General features: G+C 38.4%; 2 protein-coding genes across 5 annotated transcripts in view; both read right to left on the bottom strand.

Moving 5' to 3' along the window:
- The window catches only part of DPY19L3 (dpy-19 like C-mannosyltransferase 3), a 127,944-nt gene extending 125,648 nt beyond the window's left edge, over positions 1 to 2,296 (bottom strand). Inside the window, exons 1-2 of one of the 2 annotated variants that reach the window (XM_042438501.1) lie at positions 2,096 to 2,296; positions 854 to 915 (exon numbers count right to left, since the gene is read on the bottom strand). The gene's annotated coding sequence lies outside the window, so the exon portion shown is untranslated. The remainder of the gene's footprint in view (positions 1 to 853; positions 916 to 2,095) is intronic. The other variant, XM_042438502.1, reaches the window with a different exon arrangement.
- A 2,729-nt stretch (positions 2,297 to 5,025) lies between these two features.
- Positions 5,026 to 20,466, bottom strand: ZNF507 (zinc finger protein 507). Of its 3 annotated transcripts, XR_006100585.1 has the most exons (8): positions 20,361 to 20,466; positions 16,457 to 18,576; positions 14,797 to 14,902; positions 12,633 to 12,747; positions 11,737 to 11,841; positions 10,883 to 11,017; positions 8,972 to 9,867; positions 5,026 to 6,462 (listed from the first exon to the last, which is right to left on the bottom strand). XR_006100585.1 is itself a non-coding variant. In XM_042438499.1 (7 exons), the coding sequence occupies exons 2-7, from the start codon at positions 18,569 to 18,571 to the stop codon at positions 9,504 to 9,506; spliced, it is 2,940 nt and encodes a 979-aa protein (XP_042294433.1). In that variant the 5' UTR covers positions 18,572 to 18,576; positions 20,361 to 20,466; the 3' UTR covers positions 5,026 to 9,503. The 3 variants fall into 3 exon arrangements, 2 of the variants coding, with proteins under 2 accessions (XP_042294433.1, XP_042294434.1); XM_042438499.1 differs by having other exon boundaries at positions 5,026 to 9,867; XM_042438500.1 differs by having other exon boundaries at positions 5,026 to 9,867; positions 16,457 to 18,580; positions 20,360 to 20,466.
- Positions 20,467 to 22,296: the final 1,830 nt, after the last annotated feature.

Genomic DNA, 22,296 nt, shown 5'->3' on the forward strand with positions numbered 1-22,296 from the left:
CTCTTCATGCAAGTTGTGATTCATTAATAAATCTGTTGGAATGTAACGGAACAAAAGACATGATTCGGATTAATGGTGAAAGCATCAATACAGTGGGACTTGTTCTGTTATTGTTGTTATTAACTACTGTCAAGTCAACTTCAACTTGTGCCGACCCTATGAATGAGAGACCTCCAAGTCATCTGGCTCCCAACAACCCCACTCAGCTCTTGCAAGCTCAGAGCCATGGTTTCTTTTCATGGTTTCCTTCTATTCATCTGTAAGGAAGTAGTCTTCTTTTCCTACTGCCTTCTACCTTACCAAGCATTACTGTCTTTTCTAGTGAGTTGTATCTTCTCAAGATACAGCCAAAGTACAACAGTCCCAGTTTATTCATCTTGGCTTCTAAAGAGAGTCCAGGCCTGCTTTGCTCCAGGATCCATTCATTTGTCTTTCTGCAAGTCGGTGGTATTTGCAAAACTTTTCTCCAGCTGTGCATTTCTAATGAGTTGACTCTCCTCTTTTCAGCTTTCTTCACTGTCCAGTTTTCACAACCAGACACAGAAATTGTAACTACAATAGCAATACAATATAATCCTGGCTTTTAGCATTACTCCCGATCAAGCATACATAAATTTGTACTGTGATTTGGGGCCAGTCTCTCTGCCTCAGCCCAAAAAAACCCTTTTCATGTGGCTGTGGGAGAATTAAAGAGGAGGAGGACCACACGACTGAAGCAATGGGCCTTCGCTTGGTGACTTGCCACGGTTGCCAGATTGAAACTTAGGGAAGGCTCCTGTACCTGGATGGTTGTGTAGAAGAGAGAGTTTCTCAGCGGGCATTGCTAGTCATGCAACCCAGTTAGAAGCAATACCTGTTGAAATGCCTTTTTCTCCACAGTGGTGAAACGTACAGCAGTCCTCTTCAGTTTGTACTCTGGGAACACAAGAGACAAAAGAGTGCAAAATGGTCACAGATGATGGGAGCTCCAAAAGTTATCATGGGGGGGGGGGGTGTCTAGTCTGCTTGGAATAAGAGTGCCTGCAAAGCTGATCCTCAGTAAAGCAATATATTTACAATCACACACACATACACACACACACACACATACTTGCTCCTCCATTTTCGCGGGGATCTATTCCAGACCACCACCCCCACAAAATGGGAAATTTGCCTATATTCAAGCCCCATTGGCTTGGATAGCAGTGCATGCCCCATTTTGTCCCCCTCTGTTTGCTGCCTGCGAATGGCGAGGGACACGGAGTTCAAGTCCGCAAATACTGAGGGGTGACTATATATATACAATGTGTGTGTGTGTGTGTGTGTGTGTATGAGTGCCTGCAAAGCTCATCCTGACTAAAGCAATATATATATATATATAGCTGACAAGCTCATCCTCACTAAAGATATATATGTGTGTGTGTGTGGGGTGTGTGTGTGTGTGTGTGTATATATATATATATATATATAGTATGCTTGTGGGTATATGAATGCCTGCGGAGCTCATCCTCACTAAAGCAGGAGAGAAAACAAATAAATAAACAAATAATCTTCCTTTAGTGAGGATGGGCTTCAAACACAAACACACATATGTGAATATATATATATATATATATATATGTGCGTGTGTGTGTATGGATATATGTGTGTGTGTGTGTGTGTGTGTGTGTGAGTGCCTAAGGTGCTCATCCTCACTAAAGGAAGAGAATGTATTTACTGTGCCAAAGGGCATCATAATTCACATATGCTGTTTCTCTCTCTCTCTCTCTCTCTATATATATATATATATATTCACATATATGTGCACGTGTGTGTGTGTGTGTGTGTATGAATGTCTAAAGTGCTCATCCTCACTAAAGGAAGAGTATTTATTTACTGTGCCAAAGGGCATCATAATTCTCTCTCTCTCTCTCTCTCTCTCTATATATATATATATAGGTGTGGGGCTGGAGAAGGGAGCTGAGAGGGCCGGGGAGGAGGGCTGGGAGGGCGCCTGGCCATCCTTGGGGTCTCCCTGGCAGCCGTGGGCCTAGTCCCAGGGGCGCCTCCTCAGCCTCCCTTCGCCAGGGCTCCGCTTCCCTGCCTCCCTCCCTGCGCCCTTTCCTTCTTCACTTACCGCCGTCCTGAGGCGGGAGCAGGGCCTGCCTCCTCCTCCTCTTCTTCCATCCGAGGCCGAGAGGGAGGCGAGCAGGACTTGGTCCTCCTTCCAGGAATGGCAGCCGGAGGAGGCTCCCCAGGGACGGGGCTGGCTCTGCCGCCCGGTGGGTGGGATGGGCCTCCCTCCTTTCCAGGCCTCGCTTGAAAGTGCCCCGCTTTCCCTCAGAGACTGAGGCATCTGCCCCCCGCCATTTTGACGGAGAGCGAGGTCGCCCCAAGGAAATCATCATCATCAAAATTATTATTGTTATTATAATAAAACAATATTAGATAATAATATAAATATAGTATAATAATATTATTATAAAATACTATAAAATAATATAAATATTATAAAATAATAAAATTATTATTATTATAAAATAATATTAAATAATATAAATATAGTATAATAACAACAATAATACTATTATTGTTATTATTATAGTATAAAATACTATAAATATTATAAAATTATTTTTATTATAAAAATAATGTTATAAAATATAAATATTATAAAATAATAAAATTATTATTATTATAAAATAATAGATCGTAAGTTTATCATTATAAAACAATGTTATAAAATAATATAAATATTATAAAATTATTATTATAAAATAATATAAATATTATAAAATAATAAAATAATTATTTTTATATTGCAATTGTTTTTATCTTGTATTGCTATGTTTTAATCTTTGTAAGCCACTTTGATCATTTTTTATGGAAAGGCAGGGTAAAAATAAAAATTATTATATATTATTACTATTATTAAAGTAATATAAAATAAGTAAATATTATACAATAATACAATTATTGCTATTAAAATATTTATTGTATTTAATATATTATTATTAATTATAATAAATAATTATTAGTAAAATCTCCTGGTGATTAAACCTATCCAAGGATTAATCAAGTCTCAACACTGTTAAAGTGAAAATATAAACTAATAATAATAACTATATTTAGTAAATTATTATTCATTTCACTAAGAATTATTTATTATTTTTAATAAATTATTATTAATTATAACATTCTTAGTAAAATCTCCTGATGGTTTCCTACCCACGGATTAATCCTTAATAGGTATACATATAAAAGCTTTTGCAAACTAAAATTCGTGTTGTAGCATCTTTTGACAAGCATCCAGTTTTCAAAAGCTTGGAGCAAGACACGGAACTGCTTACTCAGAGGATCCGTCTTCCTTTGTTCTCTTAATACTCCATGACCAATCCAGTTCATTTTGAATGCATGGCATGCGGGCCATTTTATGTCAGAAATGTCAGAAGATGTGTGTCTGATAAACTAATAGACAACAGCAATTCTGTTCTAGATTTCAAAACTTTTATATGTATACCTATTAAGGATTAAAATAAGAATTAGCTAAGAAATTCCATAGTAAGACAATTATAATTGAATTTATCATGTTACATGTCTATTTTATATGATAGTAAGGTGGTTGTTTAGATCAAATCAGTAAAACTGAGGCTGGATGTCCACCGGTTGCGAGTGCTTTGATTGTGTATTCCTGCATGGCAGCTATATGATTCTACCATCTGTTAGCTTAAGCTCATGTAGTTTATAACCCATACCTTAGTAAACATATAGCTAGTTCTGCCCATGTTAGGTTCCCTGGTTGTTGTAGATCCAGGACAAGGATTAAGATCACTCCCTTAGTGTGAATAATGTTACACAAGGCTACCCTTCTACGGAAAATTAAACAACGGGCAAAATCACCCATAGCATCCAGGTAGTCTTTTATGGTTAAATCCTAAACTGGACATAGAGTAAACCCATTGATAAAGAAGCTGGATTCATCATGATTAACTAGAATCCCATTCATTTCAATGGATGTATTTTAAATATACTAAACTGTGGATTTAGCCCACAGAATTAAGATTATCTCTAAAGGTAAAGGTTTCCCCTTTGACAAGATTGTCAAGTCGTCTTTGACTATAGGGGGATGTACTCAACTCTGTTATTAAGCAGAAGAACCAGTGATGTCAAAGACCACTCTTACCTTCCCACCAAAGTGGTACTGTACCTATTTACTTGCATTTTTACATGCTTTCAAATTGCTAGGTTGGCAGAAGCTAGGAGTAGTGATGGGAGCTCAGTCCGTCACGTGGTGCTTGGGTCTCGAACTGCAGACTTGCCAATCTCGCAATGATCAGTCAGTGTCTTAACAATCATAGCTTTCACTTATTGAATTAAAAGTTCCAGCTGCCCTAACCGTTATAGCAAATGAGGAGGAAAGCTGCATGTTGCAGCCCAAAAACATCTGGAGGGCTATATGATCCTCACCCTGCCTTAAAAATTACATTTAAAGTAGTATCTCAATATAAGGGAGAGGAACGAGATGTTAACAACTCAGGTAACTTACTGGTTCGTGGCAGGAGCAGCAAATTTTGACCTGTAAATTCTTTTATATACAGTGAGCTTATGCTGAAGTTGCCTGGGAAATGGGAGAATGTACGGCATGCGCGCATGGCAAACATGAGCCTCATATCCAATGGAGCTTGTAAACGATGCATGTGGCTGCGGGACAAGCACAAGCATTTTGCTTTATGCGGGAGGGTCCGGAATGGATCCCCCGTGTAAAGCAAGGGCCCACACTGTATATACTGTCTTGTTGGCCCGGAACATATAGGCCAAATAAGGTGGCTTCCAGCTGCTATGGGGTGTGACATTCAAATAACGCATGTCGCCAAAACAGCCAGAAGCCGCTCCCATGGTGCCAGAAGCAGTCCGCCACTGCTGCAAAAAGCAGCAGAAGGCAGCTCCTATGGGACCATCTGCTTCATGTCTGTGTTTTAAAAATTGCTGTAATAGAAAAGCTAAATTGGTCAGCAAGGTAAACCCTTCCTCGTTCCACTTCTGATACAATCAAGAATGCTATATTGATGTGTTCAACAAAGGAGTTTATTACCAAAATACAATTAGTCAATACATGACAGAACTTCTGTAAAGCAAAATAAATTATTATAACAATGTACAGTATTTCAGAAGGTAGTCCAAATAGTACTACAAAGTTTGCATCCATAGTTTCCAAACAAGACAATCCTGGAGAGAGAACTTAAGGCATGCAGCTTAATGTGCGGAAAAGATCTTTATAAAATAAGCCATTCTATGAATAAAATACAGCAAGAGCAGTATCTTCAGTATTTTTTTTTACATGTCAGTTTTTCTAAAAGTTTTATACTTTGGCTATAAAAAGCGGTGCCACAGTATTACAATTCCTTTTCTTAAAAATATATATATATGTACCCATGCCCATGAATATCAAATGCAAAATTCTATTAAATATAGCTTAACATTACTTTAAGCACCAACTGTACATTTTTAAATGATTAAATAAGTGCTTTAAATTGCAGTAACTGGCTGAATCCCACACCTGCCTTTCAAGCTGAGAACAATGTGTGCAGATGCAAGAATAAAAAGCCTCCGTTGGTGAAGCTGTTGAAACCATACTTCATCAAAAGCAAATCCCACTAATTCAAACAGCACATTTCCAAGTAAGTTACTTATATTATAACCAAAAAGCTGGTTCAGACAAGGTAGGGGAAGGGAACTCACCACTCCATTCTACATGCCTGGTATGCTTGTCTGGCTTCCAAACTTACAGGAGGTTTCAAAAGGTTTGGAGGCAATGTTTGTTTGGGGTCTAAACATATAAAGGCCTAAATGTCCTTGTAGGTTAACAAATACTGCTTGTTATGTGCAGAAAATCAGTGGGTCTGAAAGCAGGATAAGGCAAAGGTAAGCAAGTGTTCTACTAGTCTCTTAAATGTCCCACAGCATGCTAGTCTTTAGTGTATTTCAAGTTTATTTAACCGGCTCAAAGACATGCAGCACACTCTCAAGTTTCCCCCACTGAGGATGGCTGAATACATTGAATACTGCTGCACTGTAAGGTTGCTATCTGTATCACATCTGTTTGAGATTAATTTCAGTTGATCTCAACTAAATATACACAAATATAGCAGAGTATGAACGGAAGGTTTATCCATAATGGAACCCACAGAGCTAGGAACAAAGGAAGAAAATATAACTCAGAACACAGAATCTACACCTACATAAATCAAATTAAAACAAAAACACGCCATAGTTAGCAGTATGTGTCCAAGCATTTCTAGCATCTTAAAACGGAAGACATGCCACGTATCTGAAAAGTGCTCTTAAAAGAAGAAAATGCCGATGACGAAGAGGAATCCCTCTTCTCAAGTTGTCCACACCCCAACACTTTCCAAAGCTTGTAACATGATCAAGAAACTTATTCCATGCTCAAGACTGCAATGTGACGAGCATTGGAGGTATGAAGTGTTAGCAATACGATGGATGCTGAAATGAAATGTCAGTATGAAGTAGGCCCAGTTCTTGTGCAAATGAAGGTAATCTCAAACTTTTAGTACTCAGGCTATAGTCTGTTTTAAAATGTCCTATTTTACAATTTAATAGTAAAAGTCAATGAATATTTCCATGTACAAAATTGATTTTTATTGGTATTCACAAATTGTGTTCTTAAAAAAAAGCTCTGCATGCTTAAAATGAATTGTTAATTTCACTAAGAACTTCACTGTTTCATAAAACTCATACTTTCACAATCTTCTTGTAGTGTAATAAAGAGGCATGATCCATTATGGAAAAAATGTTCATGGCAAAGGACTATCACCAAAGTTTTGAAAAGACAAATTAAAAAATTAATAGGTTGCCTTAGTAATTGTTACCAAATCTTAAACTAAACTCCAGTGAACAGAAGCTATAAAGACTGGAGAGATGGAATGGTAATATTTTGATTGTAAGATATGAAATGAGAAACTGTTTCTGGATTTTTCTGTAAACCTTTTTGATGTAGTAGCACTTCAAGAAACCTGAACTAGTGGAGAACTTTTAATTTCCCATTTCTGAGCACATCAGAAGTCTATATTGAAGATACCATACTAATGTGAAAAAGGAATATAGAATGTAACAGTTAGATGTACCTTATCAAATTTTGTAACTGACCAATTTTGATCCATCTTAAAATCAAAACAAAGTTGTAAAATTTAGCACCCTTCATATTAAATATTACCTCCCAATTTCTCCTGTATGTTCTGTTTCACAAGAATATAAAAGCTTCTGAATTTTAAATCCTATTTTTCATATATCTGAAATATTTTTTGTAAACTCTAGGTTATATGGCAACACTTTCAATCTTTTTAATATATCGTTGCAAAGATTTTAGAAATACATAGATGAAATAATCCAAAATGGAGTCATCCTTGTTTGGATAGTTTTACAAAATGCCTTGAACAATTTCTGTATTAGGTATTTGAAGCTTGAAAATTATATGCAATGTCATTTCCATTTGTCCAATTTCACAGTACAGAAAGGTTTAGAGGTGGAAAGCTAGACTCAAGTAGCACCATAAAAACTGTGAGGTACTAGCTTATTTGTGCTGAAATATAATTAGAAATATTTGATAAGTACAGAAGAAATATGTTCTGCAGCTTTTTAAAAACCAACTCAACTTTGCAAACAGTCTCTTTGTAAACTATTCAAGCAAAAGGACTTGCAGTGACACAGAAGGAACTGCGATAGGGCTTTACCCAAATGAAGCAAGATGGCAATTTCTTGAAGTAACATCAGAGGTTAAAGCAGGCTGTTTAGCTCCCCAGTGATGCTGTTCAAAGTCAGAATTAAAACAAAATGTGTGTAGAATCCAACTAAAGAAAAATCTTAAGACATTTAGCATGACCAGAAGTGACCCTTTTATGAAGCAACTATGGGGTGAAACAGACCACCTGAAAAAGGCAGATTGGGGACGCTCCAGGGCTGCTCGGCAACCACACACTACAGCAATAACATGCCCTGGAACCAGCCGAAATAGGAATGGAAAAGATCTGCTCCTATTTTGACCGGCAAAAAGCTGTTTCAGGTGGCCTGGCTGCAGCCCAATGGCAGCTTCAAGCTGTTCCGGCAGCATGTAAACATCACACCCCTGGAACATCTTGAAGCCATCCACATTTGGTCAGCCAGGGCAGCTTGGGGATGTGCAGCATCTAAATGCCATGCTCCCAAGCCACGTGGAAGCCAGTTTTTCAGGCCCTATATTACGACAATGCAATAGTTATCAATTTATAACCAATTCAAAACAAGAATAGTTTATTTATGGTAATATCCAGTAAACTGGACTAGAGTGTTTCCCCTAATATAGCTCCTGAGTGGAATTCAACTCGGAATGCCCTAGTACGAAGAAGTAGGATGGTGATGTATTCTGATTTCTTTCTTGCCCTGAGGCCTCTAGCGTTGTCTCCTCTTGTGTTCCAGATGGACCCTCAAACCTCTAGAGCAGATTTTCAGAGACCATGAGGGGAGAGGAGGTGAAAATCATTTCTTCCAAAATGTTGCTAACACAGTTCCTCCACATGACCAGAATCATTCTATAGATGGAAGGAACCCTCACATTGTTGGGAAGCAATCAGCGCACAGATCCAACCAGCTGTATTTTTATCTGATATCCCATAATCTCAAACTGAGTGTTTTGAAATGCTAAATGAAATTTCAAGAGAATTAAACTTATTTTTGTATTGTCTGTCAATCTGCTTTAAAAGTTATCTACAACCACTTGTAGATAACTTTTTCTTCCTGCTCCTCCATATTATGGCACTTCCAGTGTACTGAAATGAAATACCAATAGTTAAATGTCTGCTTGCATATGAAGCCAGTATTAAATAAGTATTGGTGAACTGTAAGGATTGACCAAGACACATCTAAATGCAATTCTGAACATCTTATTGTAGCATCTTATACTGGGTAAAAAAACCCCCAACCCATATCTAGTCAACCAAATAATTAGTGAGATACCAACTTGTTTCATGCAGTCTGCATCAACAGGAACAGGCAGAAATTATCCTCTCTTCTGCAAAAGAAGAAATTAAGCTAGGAAACTCATAAGGTTGCTCAGTTTTTCTCTCTCTCAGAAACTTCTGCTTCATAAACTTATAGTTGCTCAGACGGATTTTAAAAAATATTTATCTGAAATGAATTTGACACACTTTAGATAGTTTCAAGGCATGAAGGTTAAACCTTTTAAGTTAACACCTTAGTGTGAATTTCCTATTATAATACTATGCTTTGGATTAGGAACAGGCATTGAAATTGTCTCTGTCAGCAAGGGATAACAGTTTCAGTGGCCCTTTACCTTCAATGGAGTATTTACTGTTCAGTTGCTTTGAGAGCTTATAAAATAATTGGCTTTCTTGTTGACACAAAGACTTGTGAATGTGGGAACATTGCTGTTTTATGTTTGTTCTACTCACAGTTCTTCTCTTTAGCAAGTATTTCAAAAATGACAGACAGCACAGAAAATCTTTAAGAAATCTTTAACCATTCAATTTCATCTAGCTGATATTCTGTGCTGCAGCATGATCCTTGTTTAGAATGATGTTTATAATTTCACCTTCATGCTCCTTCATATGATCCAACAAATTCTCTTTGTTGGTAGACTCAAATCCACATATGCAACAGCAGAAGAGGAGGACGCAGTATTCTGTGCCAAGGTGGGACAGGCTAGTGTTTTTTTCTGAATTGCATGAGATATTTGTTGTAGAAGCAGGATTTTGATTTTCATCACAACCTATGGTTTTGACAGCATTCTGGTTACAGCAGTCCGACGATGCCAAGCCCTCCGAGTTATCTGTCACAGGAACTGAACTTTCTTCAGAGCATTCAGTTATCATTTTCCCAGGAAGCTGACCAGGGGACCTAAGAAATAAAGAAACTCATTTATTTTTAATTTTGCTGACACTGTATCTATGACGGTTCTCCTAGTAACATTCAAGACTATACAAGGTCAACATAGATGCAAGACTTGAGGGAAAACCTATCAATATACCCATAATCCAAGTTTATAGAAGCAGAAGAAGAAATGGAAAAAATTCTATGCTGGAGTCCAGGAGGAAACTGATAATATATCAAAACTTCTTGTTAATCATTGGCAACTGGAGTGCAAAAGCAGGAAACAGCATAATCAAAGATTGTAGGAAATTTTGGACTAAGATTAAGAAATAAAGCAGGAGTTCGTCTGACTGAATCTTGCAAGGCCAACAGTTTTGTCATCGTAAACATTCTTCAATCAACCAAAGAGGTGACTGTATACATGGATATCACCTGATGTGCAACACAAATAGACTACAAATTCAGAAGCAGAAATGGAGAAGCTCCATTCTCTCTCAGAAGCTGATTGTGGTGGTATAGACTATGAACTATTAATATCAAAAACTAGAGTAAAGCTAAAGAAGAACACTAAAGCAACCATCATAGCAAAATATTACCTGAAAACATACTTGTACAATTTAAAGATAATGTACAAAATTTGCACTATTAAATCTAATTTATCAGCAGACGGAAGAACTCTGGACTGAAGCCATAGACGTTTGCCCAAAACAGATCACCCGAAACGAGTGGCGTGATGCCACCCCTGAAACAGCCAGGTGGGCGCTGCGGCAACTGCATGCCATAGCCCCACTCCAATGTTTTGCCACTGTAAAAAATCAGCAGCAAATTGTTGCTCCTTTTTGCGGTGGCTTTTCCTGCCCTGCTGGGGCTTTGCAGTGCTGTGGTGACACGTAGTGTCTAAATGCCTGGCTGCTGCAATGCCATGAAGCCAGTGCATGTGCGGTCAACCATGTGGCTTCCCGGCAGTGTGAGGGTGTGCCCTCTGAACTTTATATTGCACTGGACGTTATATTACAAGTCTAAATGACTAAAATACACACACCTGCCACTCTGTGAAATTGCATCATTAATAGCTTTGTTTACTTGTTCATAGTTATAGTTTTGGTCACTTGCATGTTTCCACATATGAGACTTCAGTGACGGAGGATGGCTACATACATATCCACACAGAGAACACCTGAAACAAATTAAATAAATAGAGGAAACAGAAGTGGTTACCAGTGAAATATAATCAAATAAGTAAGTCTTCTCAAAAAATTAGTCAAATAAACTCTACATTCAGTTAACAATAACTTTTTGTATCGTTTTATCAATATCTGTTTTTATCTGTTTTGAGTTTAATAAGATGCCTTGAAATTCAGGTCTAGGAAAAAGTTTGAATAAAATAATAAATAATATTTGAAAATGCTCCTACTGTTGTACTGTACTGTATTCGTCATAACAATGCCTACTGCAGGATCATTACTAACCAGTATTACAGGAGAGTCTACAACTCATACAGAGAAGCTGGAGAAGCTGATCCAGTGGGGATCCTGATAGCAGAAATATCTTTAAGAACAATGTTAGAAGTTTGCCACAAAGTCCCCAAAATCCACAAAAAATACTAAGGTCGGATTTTGAAGTGGAATCTTCACATACAATGGCTGGTGGTATAACAGCCACAGTGGGATCATCACATTTGCCAGCTGCTTGAAGCCTACATACTACCAGGCCTACAAAGAAAAAGATGCTCCCTTGACTAGAAAATGTAAAAAGAATGAGAAGACATACACAGTTCCATAACAAAGCAATATGTGAGCAGATCTACAAAGAAAGTCTAAGAGTCTTCCTTAGCCCTAAGCTCTGTGTGCTTGCAACAAGTTGCTGCTTCCTTTGCCAAGGTGTTAAGTTACCTACTTGAATTGCTCCATTAGCTGAACTGCCTGGTGCTCCTGAGGGTGGCGCCTCATATGGCATTTCAAACTATTCATATTAGTTGTTGCAAAGTCACATACTCGACATCTGAAGAAAAAAGTGATGATTGTTAACAAACAGTCAACTGTAATATAAACTCTAAGAGAAATAAAGTGTGTTACAGAAGCATGGCAAGAGTTCAAGGAATTTTGGCAACTTGGAGTTCATTCTGAAATCCTATCAGTGCGATGGTCAGCTGTTATTAAAATTGGCTGCTATTCATCCAGGTCTCACCAATAAGGTACAGTGGAGCCATGTTATCTGCTGGGGTTTGGTTCCAGGAACCCCATGGAAAAGGAAATCTGTGGATGCTCAAGTCCCATTAAATATAGTGGCATAGCAAAATAGTGTCTCTTATATAAAATGGAAAATTAAGGTTTGCTATTTGGAATTTATACTTTCTTTGAAGCTTTTCAAGCCGTGAATGCTTGAATCCATGGATTCAAAATCCGCAGATAAGAAAGGCCAACTGTATGATGAGAACAGTAGTCCATCAACACCTGGGGACCAAAGGGTTACCAGCCTGTTCTTTTATGTCTAATTGAAACTGGACTTTCTACATAGTTTGGCTTAATTTTTTTAAAAATAGTTAAGAGACTCAGACAATTCTCTAACTTGTTTTAATAACTTCTCTTCTTATACAATGCATACAATGCATGACAAGATTAGTAGATTTTAAATATGCTGCCAGTGAATCAGTCACAAATGACACACTGTTTCAGGAACAGGTTATTTCAAGTTGCCCACGTTATTCTATATTTAGAATTGGCAACCAGAAGAAAATTTTGAAAAGAAAAGGCTTCTTAAGTCCTATATACAGAAAATACTGAGATACTCACCTGTATGGCTTATCAGAGTTGTGAATCCGCCTATGATTTCGCACACCAACGTATGTTGTGCTTGTATAATCACAAATATCACATCTGTAAAGTTTCTGGACTGAAATCTTATCCCCTATATAATAAGAGCACAAAAACACACGAGACTATGAATGGGAATCATGCATCTAATCACAATCTCTAGTTTCCATCATATTTTAACCATAATTATATCACTATCTTAGGCTTTTTATTTTGCAAAAAAACAGAACTCTCTCTTGCAGCATGTTTTAGTTAGACTTTGGGAACTGAGCTGATTTCTTGTATATGTGTGTGTGGAGAGGGGAAAGTAGTGAAGGAAGGGCAAGCCCTGTGGTATATAATGAAGTGACTGATTTCAATCTAGCATCAAAAGCAGGTGTTCCTATAATGCACATTATTACAACACTCCCACATTATCAGGCATTTACAATCCAATCATAGGCAGTAAGATCCCTTTAACGTTGTAGCACAGCCAAGATGAACTGGGGCGCTGATGATTTCATAAACATGAAACGAATGTTCCTACTCGGGGAGCATGTACATAAACAGATGTTGTGCTATAAACGTCTTGGGTTTGGGCTGTTTTATAGAGGTGACATCTGTTTGACAAGAGGGCTTCCTTCCTGCAACTGTGCCATAATTTGACTGCAAAGAGTTTCCAAAATACGTTAGAAAGCTTAAATTCTCATTTAATGAATGCTGTTAAAAAGGAGAACATTTTCAGTCAAGTCATACTTCCAATCCAAGGTTGTAAAATTTTAAAAAGCAGACATTAAAAGTCAATGCAGGGCTTGTGTGTAATTTCTGCAGAGATGAGGGTGGGCAAAAGCACCACCAAGAAAAATTATTGATATCTCTGCTTCCAGAGTATTTCTGTTAAAGAAGACTAGCTTCTCTAAAGAGTTGTGCACAGTAGCAAAGGAAGGCAAAACATCCTCCTTCTACCCTGTCTGCCTAGTTTCAAACCAGGGCATGTTCTGGAGCCTGGAGTGCCATCTGGAACTCTAGTGACTACAGAACACCATCTCAGCTGCCAGTTTGGCAAAATGAAAGCAATATTGCCTCAGTTCCATTATGGTCTTTGTTAGCATGATTTTCTTGATTTCCTGATGTCCCCGAACAATATTTTAAATAGAACTAAATGGAGTGGGTTTGTTGGAAAAAATACTGAGGGATCACTTGAGACCCCAAGGGCTGCACAGGACTCCCTCAAGGACAACATAATCCCACCTTGGTATAAAACCAGACATTTTCAAATGATTAAAAGTCATGTGTGGATACAACTGAAATGCATTTCCCTCTTGTGATTTTCCAGGGAGTAGGTGTAACATTTAAAAGCTCCTTACCTGGCATATTGCCTCAGTTGTATATAGAATATCTGTATACCAATGTTGCCAAAGTGTGTAAGTAACGCACTAGAAGTAACACAATGACTACAGTCAATATTATTATTGATGCAATAAGAAATGTTTATGCATCATTGCTTTTGGGGGGAATTAGGAGCCATTTTATTTCCTCTTTTTCAAACACACACACACCCCAGTATTTCCATTTACTTGATTTGTATCCCACCATTTTCCCCATCTGGGAGTCAAGGAGGCCTAAAGTGTACATTAAAACAAAATACAACTAAAATAATTTTCAATTCAGGCCATTAAAAAGGTAATCCTACTAAAAGTTAACCTTAAAACATTAAAAAACTTGTTTAAAATACAATATAGATAAAAAATCCAGCACACCTCATTAAAAAAATCATACTGAATAACCAAGGTTTGTTTAAATTAAAAAGTCTTTGCTTGCTGGTAAAAAGAGATCAGAGAAGGCTCTCCTATGGGAGGAAATGTCTTATTTTTGAGCAATATAAGCAAATAAGTCACCTCCCCACTGCAACAAGTAATAGAAACAATTTACTTTTGAAAACCAGCATTCCAAACTCTGAATGTTGCATGTTACTAGCAATGGTGGTATTCTTCCTCAGATACTACATACAATTGGGAAAATGAAGATGCTTTTAAATGCTAGTCACCACATGAAATACTGTCACAAGAATTCTCAGAAGCCTCCAGAGATGGATGGGGGGAAATCACTACATGTAAGGCATGCCCACTCATATCACTTAGCAAATCAAAAAGGTATACATTACCAACTCTTTCACCCACTTCACTACAAGTTATTAGACTGTCAGATGAGGCTACGGAGTACATATCTTGAAGGCTGTGTTGGTCTCTCTCATGGTTTCGCAGCTGACTCTGGATCACAAAAAAGTTGCACTGTCTTTTAAAAGTATGCCAATATAGCCCTGTCTATTCCTGATATTCAACACTTGTTTTTCTGTTAACTGCTTTCTGTACATACTCAAGTGTCAGGAAGCTATAATTAAGACGATATAATTAAAATACATTTCAACAAGAGCTTGAGATGGGGAAGGAAAGCCCATTTTCAAATTAAGTGGGAATGACAAGGAAGCATAGTTCTACATTTGGACTAAATTTCCTTTCCTTTCAGCTGTGTACACTTTGCAGAATCAAAAAGGTGGATCAAACCAGCATTATGACAATTATTTGATTTCAGAAAAAGTTAGTTTCCAGCCTCAAGATCTGCAGAAAGCAATTCTTCTGTATCCTCACAATGCAGAACAGTCTACTAGAGAGACAAGGGGCACATTTTAATTAGAACAACGAGTTCCCCAGTGAAATCTTCACTACCAATCTTGTTTGTATTTACAATGCAAGTAAAAATGGCTTTCACACATCATTTGTACTGTAACTACAAACATTGGTTTTGGGCTTTAAATTTTATAGTTTTTTACTCATTTATAACAACATAACAGCCTATCAATACCATTTAATTCATTGTAAAGCGTTTCAGAGCAAATGTTTTAGGGAAAAAAGCTTGGAAATAACTACACTGACAGATTGTTAATATTTCCCATTATTTTGTAATTTTGGGACCTAATTTTGAGGTAACTGTGGGGCCACAATGTTTGGATATTTTTAGTCATTATAAACTTAGTCAAAACCCTAAGACTCGTGTTACTAACACATTAGTAATTAATGTAACAAACTGATGTTAGAATTTTAGTGGTAAGAATTAGATTTAATACTAATGCTTCCATGTTACAAAACAATTCAAATATGTTCCTTCATTAGACATGAAGTCAGAGAACAAAACTGACTAGATATTAAGCATTAAAAAGGATTTTCCTTGTATTAAAGTGTCATTGCACTGTTGTGCTTTTCTAAAAAAAATCAAACGTCTGTTGGCTGTCCATGTTTTACTTGCTTTGTTACTCTAGTTCTGAACAGGGAGGAACTGAGTTTAGACCCTGAAGGTCTCGGATTAATTGTATGTGTTCTTGCAAACAATCTAGTTTTGGATACTGAAGTCACTACTCAGACACTGAGGACAGCCAGATGTCCCACAGCTGATACTACAGTTGGCCCTTCCCTTACGCAGGGGATCCATTCCAGATCCCACCATGTAAGGGAAAAAGCATGTAAACTTAAGCCCCATTAGATCTAATGGGGCTCGTTCCCACGGCATGTGCCCCATTGCTTCTTCTGGAGCGGTTTCCAGCATATGCTGGAAGCCGCCTATGATGTGGTACCTCTCTGACACTGAACACACACTAGCCAAGATCTTACACATGAGCATAGATCCTTGCACACGGTCCTGTGTCTTCTCACTGCCTAGCATGCTTCAAGCCCTAACCCCGGGGGGAAGCTTCTATCATTTCCCAATAGGGACAGCAGGGAAACAATTCACAGCAGCGGCCGTGTTGGGGGGGGGGGGGGGGGAATCACCTTGTAATGAAAGGATTCTTCACACTGTTTGCACTGATACATTCGGGTTTTGCAGTGGTTGAGCATATGGCTTTCCAAATCCTTGCTATTGTCAGCTATATGTTCACAGATTGGGCACTGGTAAGGCTGCCTCTGGCGGTGTACCCGCAAGTGCTGCTTGATGTACCCCTTGTTGCCACTGCTGTAATGGCACAAGCGACACCGGAATGGACGATCCTCATTGGGGATATATTCTACCAAGTTACTCCCCAGCACGCTGGCATCTGTTCCAGGTTGGCACTGAACGTTGTCTTGCAACTCCTTCAGAATGTCATCGTCAGAAGCATTCTGGTCTGTCCTTTCTTTCAGTTTTTCAATGACAGTGAGCAGTGACATGCTAATGCCCATTTTAATGGGCCCTTCGGTTAACTCCTGTTTATCCTTTTGTATTTCCATGAAAGTACAGTCAGTTTGGCTTAGGCTTGTCAGTTCTTCAGCTTCAAGGGATGTTACCAATTTAGAATGGGCTACGTAGCCACTTTCTGTTTGCCTATGGCCAGTGTCCGAACCTAAAGAGTTCACCTCAGCAAAGGCCCGTAGGCTTGATCGAGCAAGCTCTGCAGCTCGGATTGGCATTGTGACAAGAGCTTCTGCAGCTAGCGAATGCAATCTCAAAGATTCAGAATTGGTTCTTCTTCTTGCAGGAGGAGCATTTTCATCAGCTGCTTTGGCTCTGACAGGATTTAAGTCACCCTCTTTCTTTTCTGTGCTGCTCCATCCAATTATTACTTCTTCAAGTTCAACAGAGTTTTTATCCATATGATAAATGTCCCCTGATCCACCTTGAGCAATGTGAGTCTGCTCAGACATTATCTTTTTTTCCACTTCCATTTCAGCATCCATTGAGTAAGGTGTCTGCAAGACAGGCTCTTCAGCATTTGGCAAACGTTCTACTATGACATTAACGTGACCCTTTTTATTTGGGCTGCAGTTAATGATTTTCTGGGCTGATGAAAGTAAGCTGTCAGGTGTCACACTATCTTGCTCGAAGTCTGTATCAGATACAGTCTCCTCCAACAGTTTCCCTGTGGGTGAAAGTGCAGCTGATTGATCTAGGATTGCCTCTTCTTTTACAGGCTCTTCTGCTGGCAAAGGATTGTAAGTTATCTGCTTGGGATCACAAATGTGGAGCTGAACAGTCTGGTCACTACAGAGACCCAATTCATTATTTTCCAATGAAATAACAACAGTATCCAAGCTGTGAGGAACATCTAAAACAGTGGAATCTGGCAATGTAGGTTGCTCATTTTCTTCCTCAAATATGGGATAAGTGCAATCAACTTCACCTGCATGCTTCCAGGCATGTGTTTTCAACATTCTCTGCTGACCACAAGTGTAGCTACAAATTAAGCATCGGTACATGCCATATTGTTCATAAGTATACCATTTTTGCCTCCCCTTCTCTGTCATATGAGGCTGAAGCTGTGCCACCTGATCAGTGCCAGTGCCTACTTTGACAAAACTTTCTACTGGCTCATGCCAAGCAGTGCTTGAAAGACCTACACACCGCTGCTCCTTTGATAGAGTGTGCATTTTGTCACCATTTTCTGGGTGATGCCTGACATGAGCCTCAAAGTCTTCAAGGCTTCTAGAGGCAAAACTGCACACTGAACACATAAGTATCACCTCATTCTGCTGGCCATGTTGTTTTACGTGTTCTTTTAATAGGGGAAGAGTGGGAGACAAAGATTTACAGAGACTACACTGGTAACAAATCACCTTCCTTTTACTCTGTGGAGGACTGTCCGTAACATAATAATCTTCTATATTAATTGTGCCCAAAGCAGGCAGTTCAGTGGTTTTAGCAGGAATCTCTGGGAGGTTTTGTGACTCAAGTGACAGTAGCGATGTGTCAGGATGCAAGCGTTTTTTCCCTATCAACAGGCATTTCTGAGACTTTTCACTCTCAACAATCTTGCTTAGCTTCTGGATTACTTGGATTAGCGGATCAGGGTTACACTTCTTCCGATCTTCACCACTTTCTGAGTTTGGGCTTAAAGCTGTTTCAGAGATCAGTAGCGCTTCTTGCTCCCCAATATTTGAGACAAGTGCTGTAATATTGTTGCCGGCTTCCATACTATCTGAAATTTAAAATAACATGTGTGTATAAATGCTTGTTACTAAATAAAACATCAAGCTTACAAAGAAGGAAATATTACAGTCAAACTTATGACTGAGTCTGAGGAAAGACATTCATGTAATTGGCTAAAATTGGCCTCTCAGTGTGTGCACTTGTAACTATGAAACAGATGCAGTTTATTGTGGGGGTTTCCCACTATGTGGCCATGTTCTGGAAGAGTTTATTCCTGACTTTGGTCAGCATCTGTGGCTGGCATCTTCAGAGAATGCTGGCATGGAAGTGAGTAAGGTATATATACTGAGCGACCCTTGGTTGAGAGGAGGTGATTTACATGTTGATCTCTGTGTTAGTTGAATGGCACGGCCTCAGTGTGGAAGGATATGCAAGGAGGATTTGTGTCTATTTATTTAGTAACCCATAGTCCATAGTTTTTTGGGCTATGTGGCCATGTTCTAGAAGAGTTTATTTCTGATGTTTCGCCAGCATTTGTGGCTGGCATCTTCTAGATTTCAGCCACAGATGCTGGCGAAACGTCAGGAAGAAACTCTTCTGGAATATGGCCACACAGCCCGAAAAACCCACAAAAAACTATGGATGCCGGCCATGAAAGCCTTTGACTTCACAATCCATAGTCTGCTGGGAAAGTCCCTGACTCTTGGTAATGTTCATTTGCATGTGCTGAGTCTTGACTTTGGTGTTTTTCAACAACTGTCAGGCCAGGATGCACAGGAAGGCCATTGAAATCCAGAAACACCTGGAGAACTTCAATAGGAAAGAAGAAACCCTGAGAGTAAACAAGATTTGGCTACCAGTCCCAAGGCCTTGCCATTCAACAACAGACCGACACACAGATTAACATGTAAATCACTTCCTCTCAACCAAGGGTCACCCCACTCGCTTCCATGCCAGCATCCTCTGAAGACGCCAGCCACAGATGCTGTTGAAACGACAGGAATAAGCTCTTCCACATCATGGCCACAGAGCCTGAAAAACCCACAGAAACGATGGGTGCCGGCTGTGAAAGCCTTTGACTTCATAAAGCACAATTTACGCATCCCTGTTTCAACCTTGCTTTGCATGTACCCATAACTGGGGTACTCTAATCAGAAAATATCCTTCAACGAAAGACCTGCCCCACGCCGCATGAATTGTGTCTGTCCAGTGAGGCTGCTCAGAAGGAAAGAGGCCTAGAATTAGCCCTTGTTCTGTTAAAACACCACAATTTTGTAGCATCACAGAGTTGGAAGAGACCTGAAGGGCCATCCAGTCCAGCCCCATTCTGCCAGGCAACTGCTTTCTCTCAGCGGATCTCAAAGATGCTACAAGGTCTCTCTGCATCAATATTATTATTGCTATATCCAAATGCATCTGAGGAAGTAGAATTGAGGCTAGGAAAGCTCCTGCTGCCAACTTCTTTCAGTGAGTGGCAAAGGGGCATCATCTATTATTATTATTATTACTATATCCAAATGCATCTGAGGAAGCAGACTGAAGTCTAGGAAAGCTCCTGCTGCCAAGCCCTTCCCTTCAGTGAGTCTCAAAGGTGCTGCAAGGTCCCTCTACCCACCGCACTCTCTCAGCCTCAGGGGAAGGCGCCGGCTTTAACTCTTCCCTGGCTCAAGGCTATGGAATTCTGGGAGTTGGAGCTAGAAAAGAGATAAAGCGGTGCCCAACCGGGTCATTCCTCCAGTGTGGATGCAGCCCTGGGAAAGCGGCTTCCCCTCTCAGCCTCCTTCCCTTCCCTTTCCCCCTTTGCTTTCCTTCAGAGCCGGCCTCCGCGCTCACCTTCCCGAAGGAACTGGGTTTTAATCTCGCCTTCCTCCTCCTCCTCTTCCTCCTCTTTTTTCCTCCCTTGAAAAAAAAAGCACCGCTTCAAAATGGCGACGATGGGCACGGGATCACGTGACCCGCGCGGACGCAGTCAGGTGACCCGCAGCGAGCGAACGTTCCATCCATCCTCCTCGCTCGCGCACCTGTTGCTATAGCGACCATAAGCGGACCGTACCAAGTGACACCTGGGAAAAAAAAGGGGGGGGCGCAGACGAGACCATTGTTCCACAAACATCTCTATTATTTTGGCAAATACAGACTGTGGCATTTTTGGCCTGTATCACTTTATAGTGAAGGTGCTGTGAGGAGGGATGAGGTCAATGGGAGCAGAAGGGAGAGGCCCTAGGGTTTTTTTTTGTTTTTTTAGTTAAAATGCCAAATTTTAATTAAATTTTAATTTTTTTAAAATTAAATTAATTAAATTTTTATTTAATTTTATTTAATAATAATTTTAATTTAATTTTTTAAATTTAATTTTAATTTAATTTGAATTTAATTTAAATTTTAGTTTTTATTTTAATTTGAATTTAATTTAAATTTTAGTTTTTAATTTAATTTTAATTTGAATTTATTTTTAAAAACGTATAAAAGAATTACACACACATACTGTGTGTGTATATATATATATATATATATATATATTGTACTATTTTTAACGGTGTACGCCGCTTTGATTGTCTTGACAAAAAGCGGGATATAAATAAAAATTTTTATTTTATCATTTATTTACATCGGTCACGCAAATATCCAAATATCCAACAACGAAAAAAAAAAACAAGAGAAATTTATTTATTTATTTATTTATTTATATACAACACATACTAAACTAACAAATACAATTTTTAATTTAAAAAAAAGATTTAAAAGATTTTCTTTTAAAACATCCCCTCTTTTCTCTCTCTTTCCCCCCTTCTTTTATTCCCCTCTTTCTTACACGATCTAAGGTTAATAATGGAATAACTAACAAATAAATAACTTCCTCTCTCTCATATGATCTATGGTTATATTGGAATATTTATCAAATACTTTTAGTTAGGATGAAAAGGATAAAATAGTGAAAAGGATTTGAAAGATATTAGAATCTTTTAATTATATATACATACATATCTTGCTTAGAGACCTGGAATAATAATAATAATAATAATAATAATAATAATAATAATAATACAATTTATTTTTATCCTCTGCACAATGCAATTGAATCAGGGCACCTTACAACATTAAAATATACATTCCACAACATAAACCCTAGTCCCACCCACCCCTTAAAATACAATTAAACCAATTACAATTAAAACATACTTAAAAACAATAGCAATAAATAGTCAATAAACAGAAACTTTAGCCAATCAGAGGTCAACTAGTTGAGTCTTCTTTTCGATCTATCCAAGATGAACAGAAAATCAGATACTGTGCAGACAGACTGTAGTATAAATATCGGGCTGTAAATTGAAGAGTTAATGGTATAATTTTATATATATATATATATATATATATATATATATATATATATATATATATATATAATGAGTCTTTCAATTTAAAAAGAGCAGATTATTAGGAACGCTTCCATAATATAAGCCCACATCAAGTCTGTGGTGATAAACAGTAGATTCCCGACCCCACTTAAGTCAATTGGAGTCCTGCTTTTGACCTCACTGAAGTCAAGCTCTCTTCCGGAGTGTCTACTTATTCTTTGTGTCCCAGGTTCAAAGTATTTTCCAGTCATTAAGATGAATGGGATGCCTTAATGTTATTAATGAGTTAAGTAGCGGTGAGTTCCTCAAGAAACGTAAGATTAAAGGATGTAGTATATTTTATGTTGGGTCTGGTGTAATAAATTTTTCCCAGCCCCTTGCATTTTCTGCACTTGGGAATGTGAATGTACCGG

This window comes from Sceloporus undulatus, chromosome 8 (assembly GCF_019175285.1).
Source record: "Sceloporus undulatus isolate JIND9_A2432 ecotype Alabama chromosome 8, SceUnd_v1.1, whole genome shotgun sequence".
NCBI classification, from domain to species: Eukaryota; Metazoa; Chordata; class Lepidosauria; order Squamata; family Phrynosomatidae; genus Sceloporus; species Sceloporus undulatus.

Bases quoted from the DNA above. Each gene is read 5' to 3' on its own strand.
- ZNF507 (XM_042438499.1), bottom strand. From the start codon at position 18,571: ATGGAAGCCGGCAACAATATTACAGCACTTGTCTCAAATATTGGGGAG. The intron at 11,842-12,632 runs GTGAGTATCTCA...TTTTTTCTTCAG, and splicing joins AACTCTGATAAGCCATACAG to ATGTCGAGTATGTGACTTTG. The intron at 11,018-11,736 runs GTAGGTAACTTA...AATTTGTTTCAG, and splicing joins CAGCTAATGGAGCAATTCAA to GTGTTCTCTGTGTGGATATG.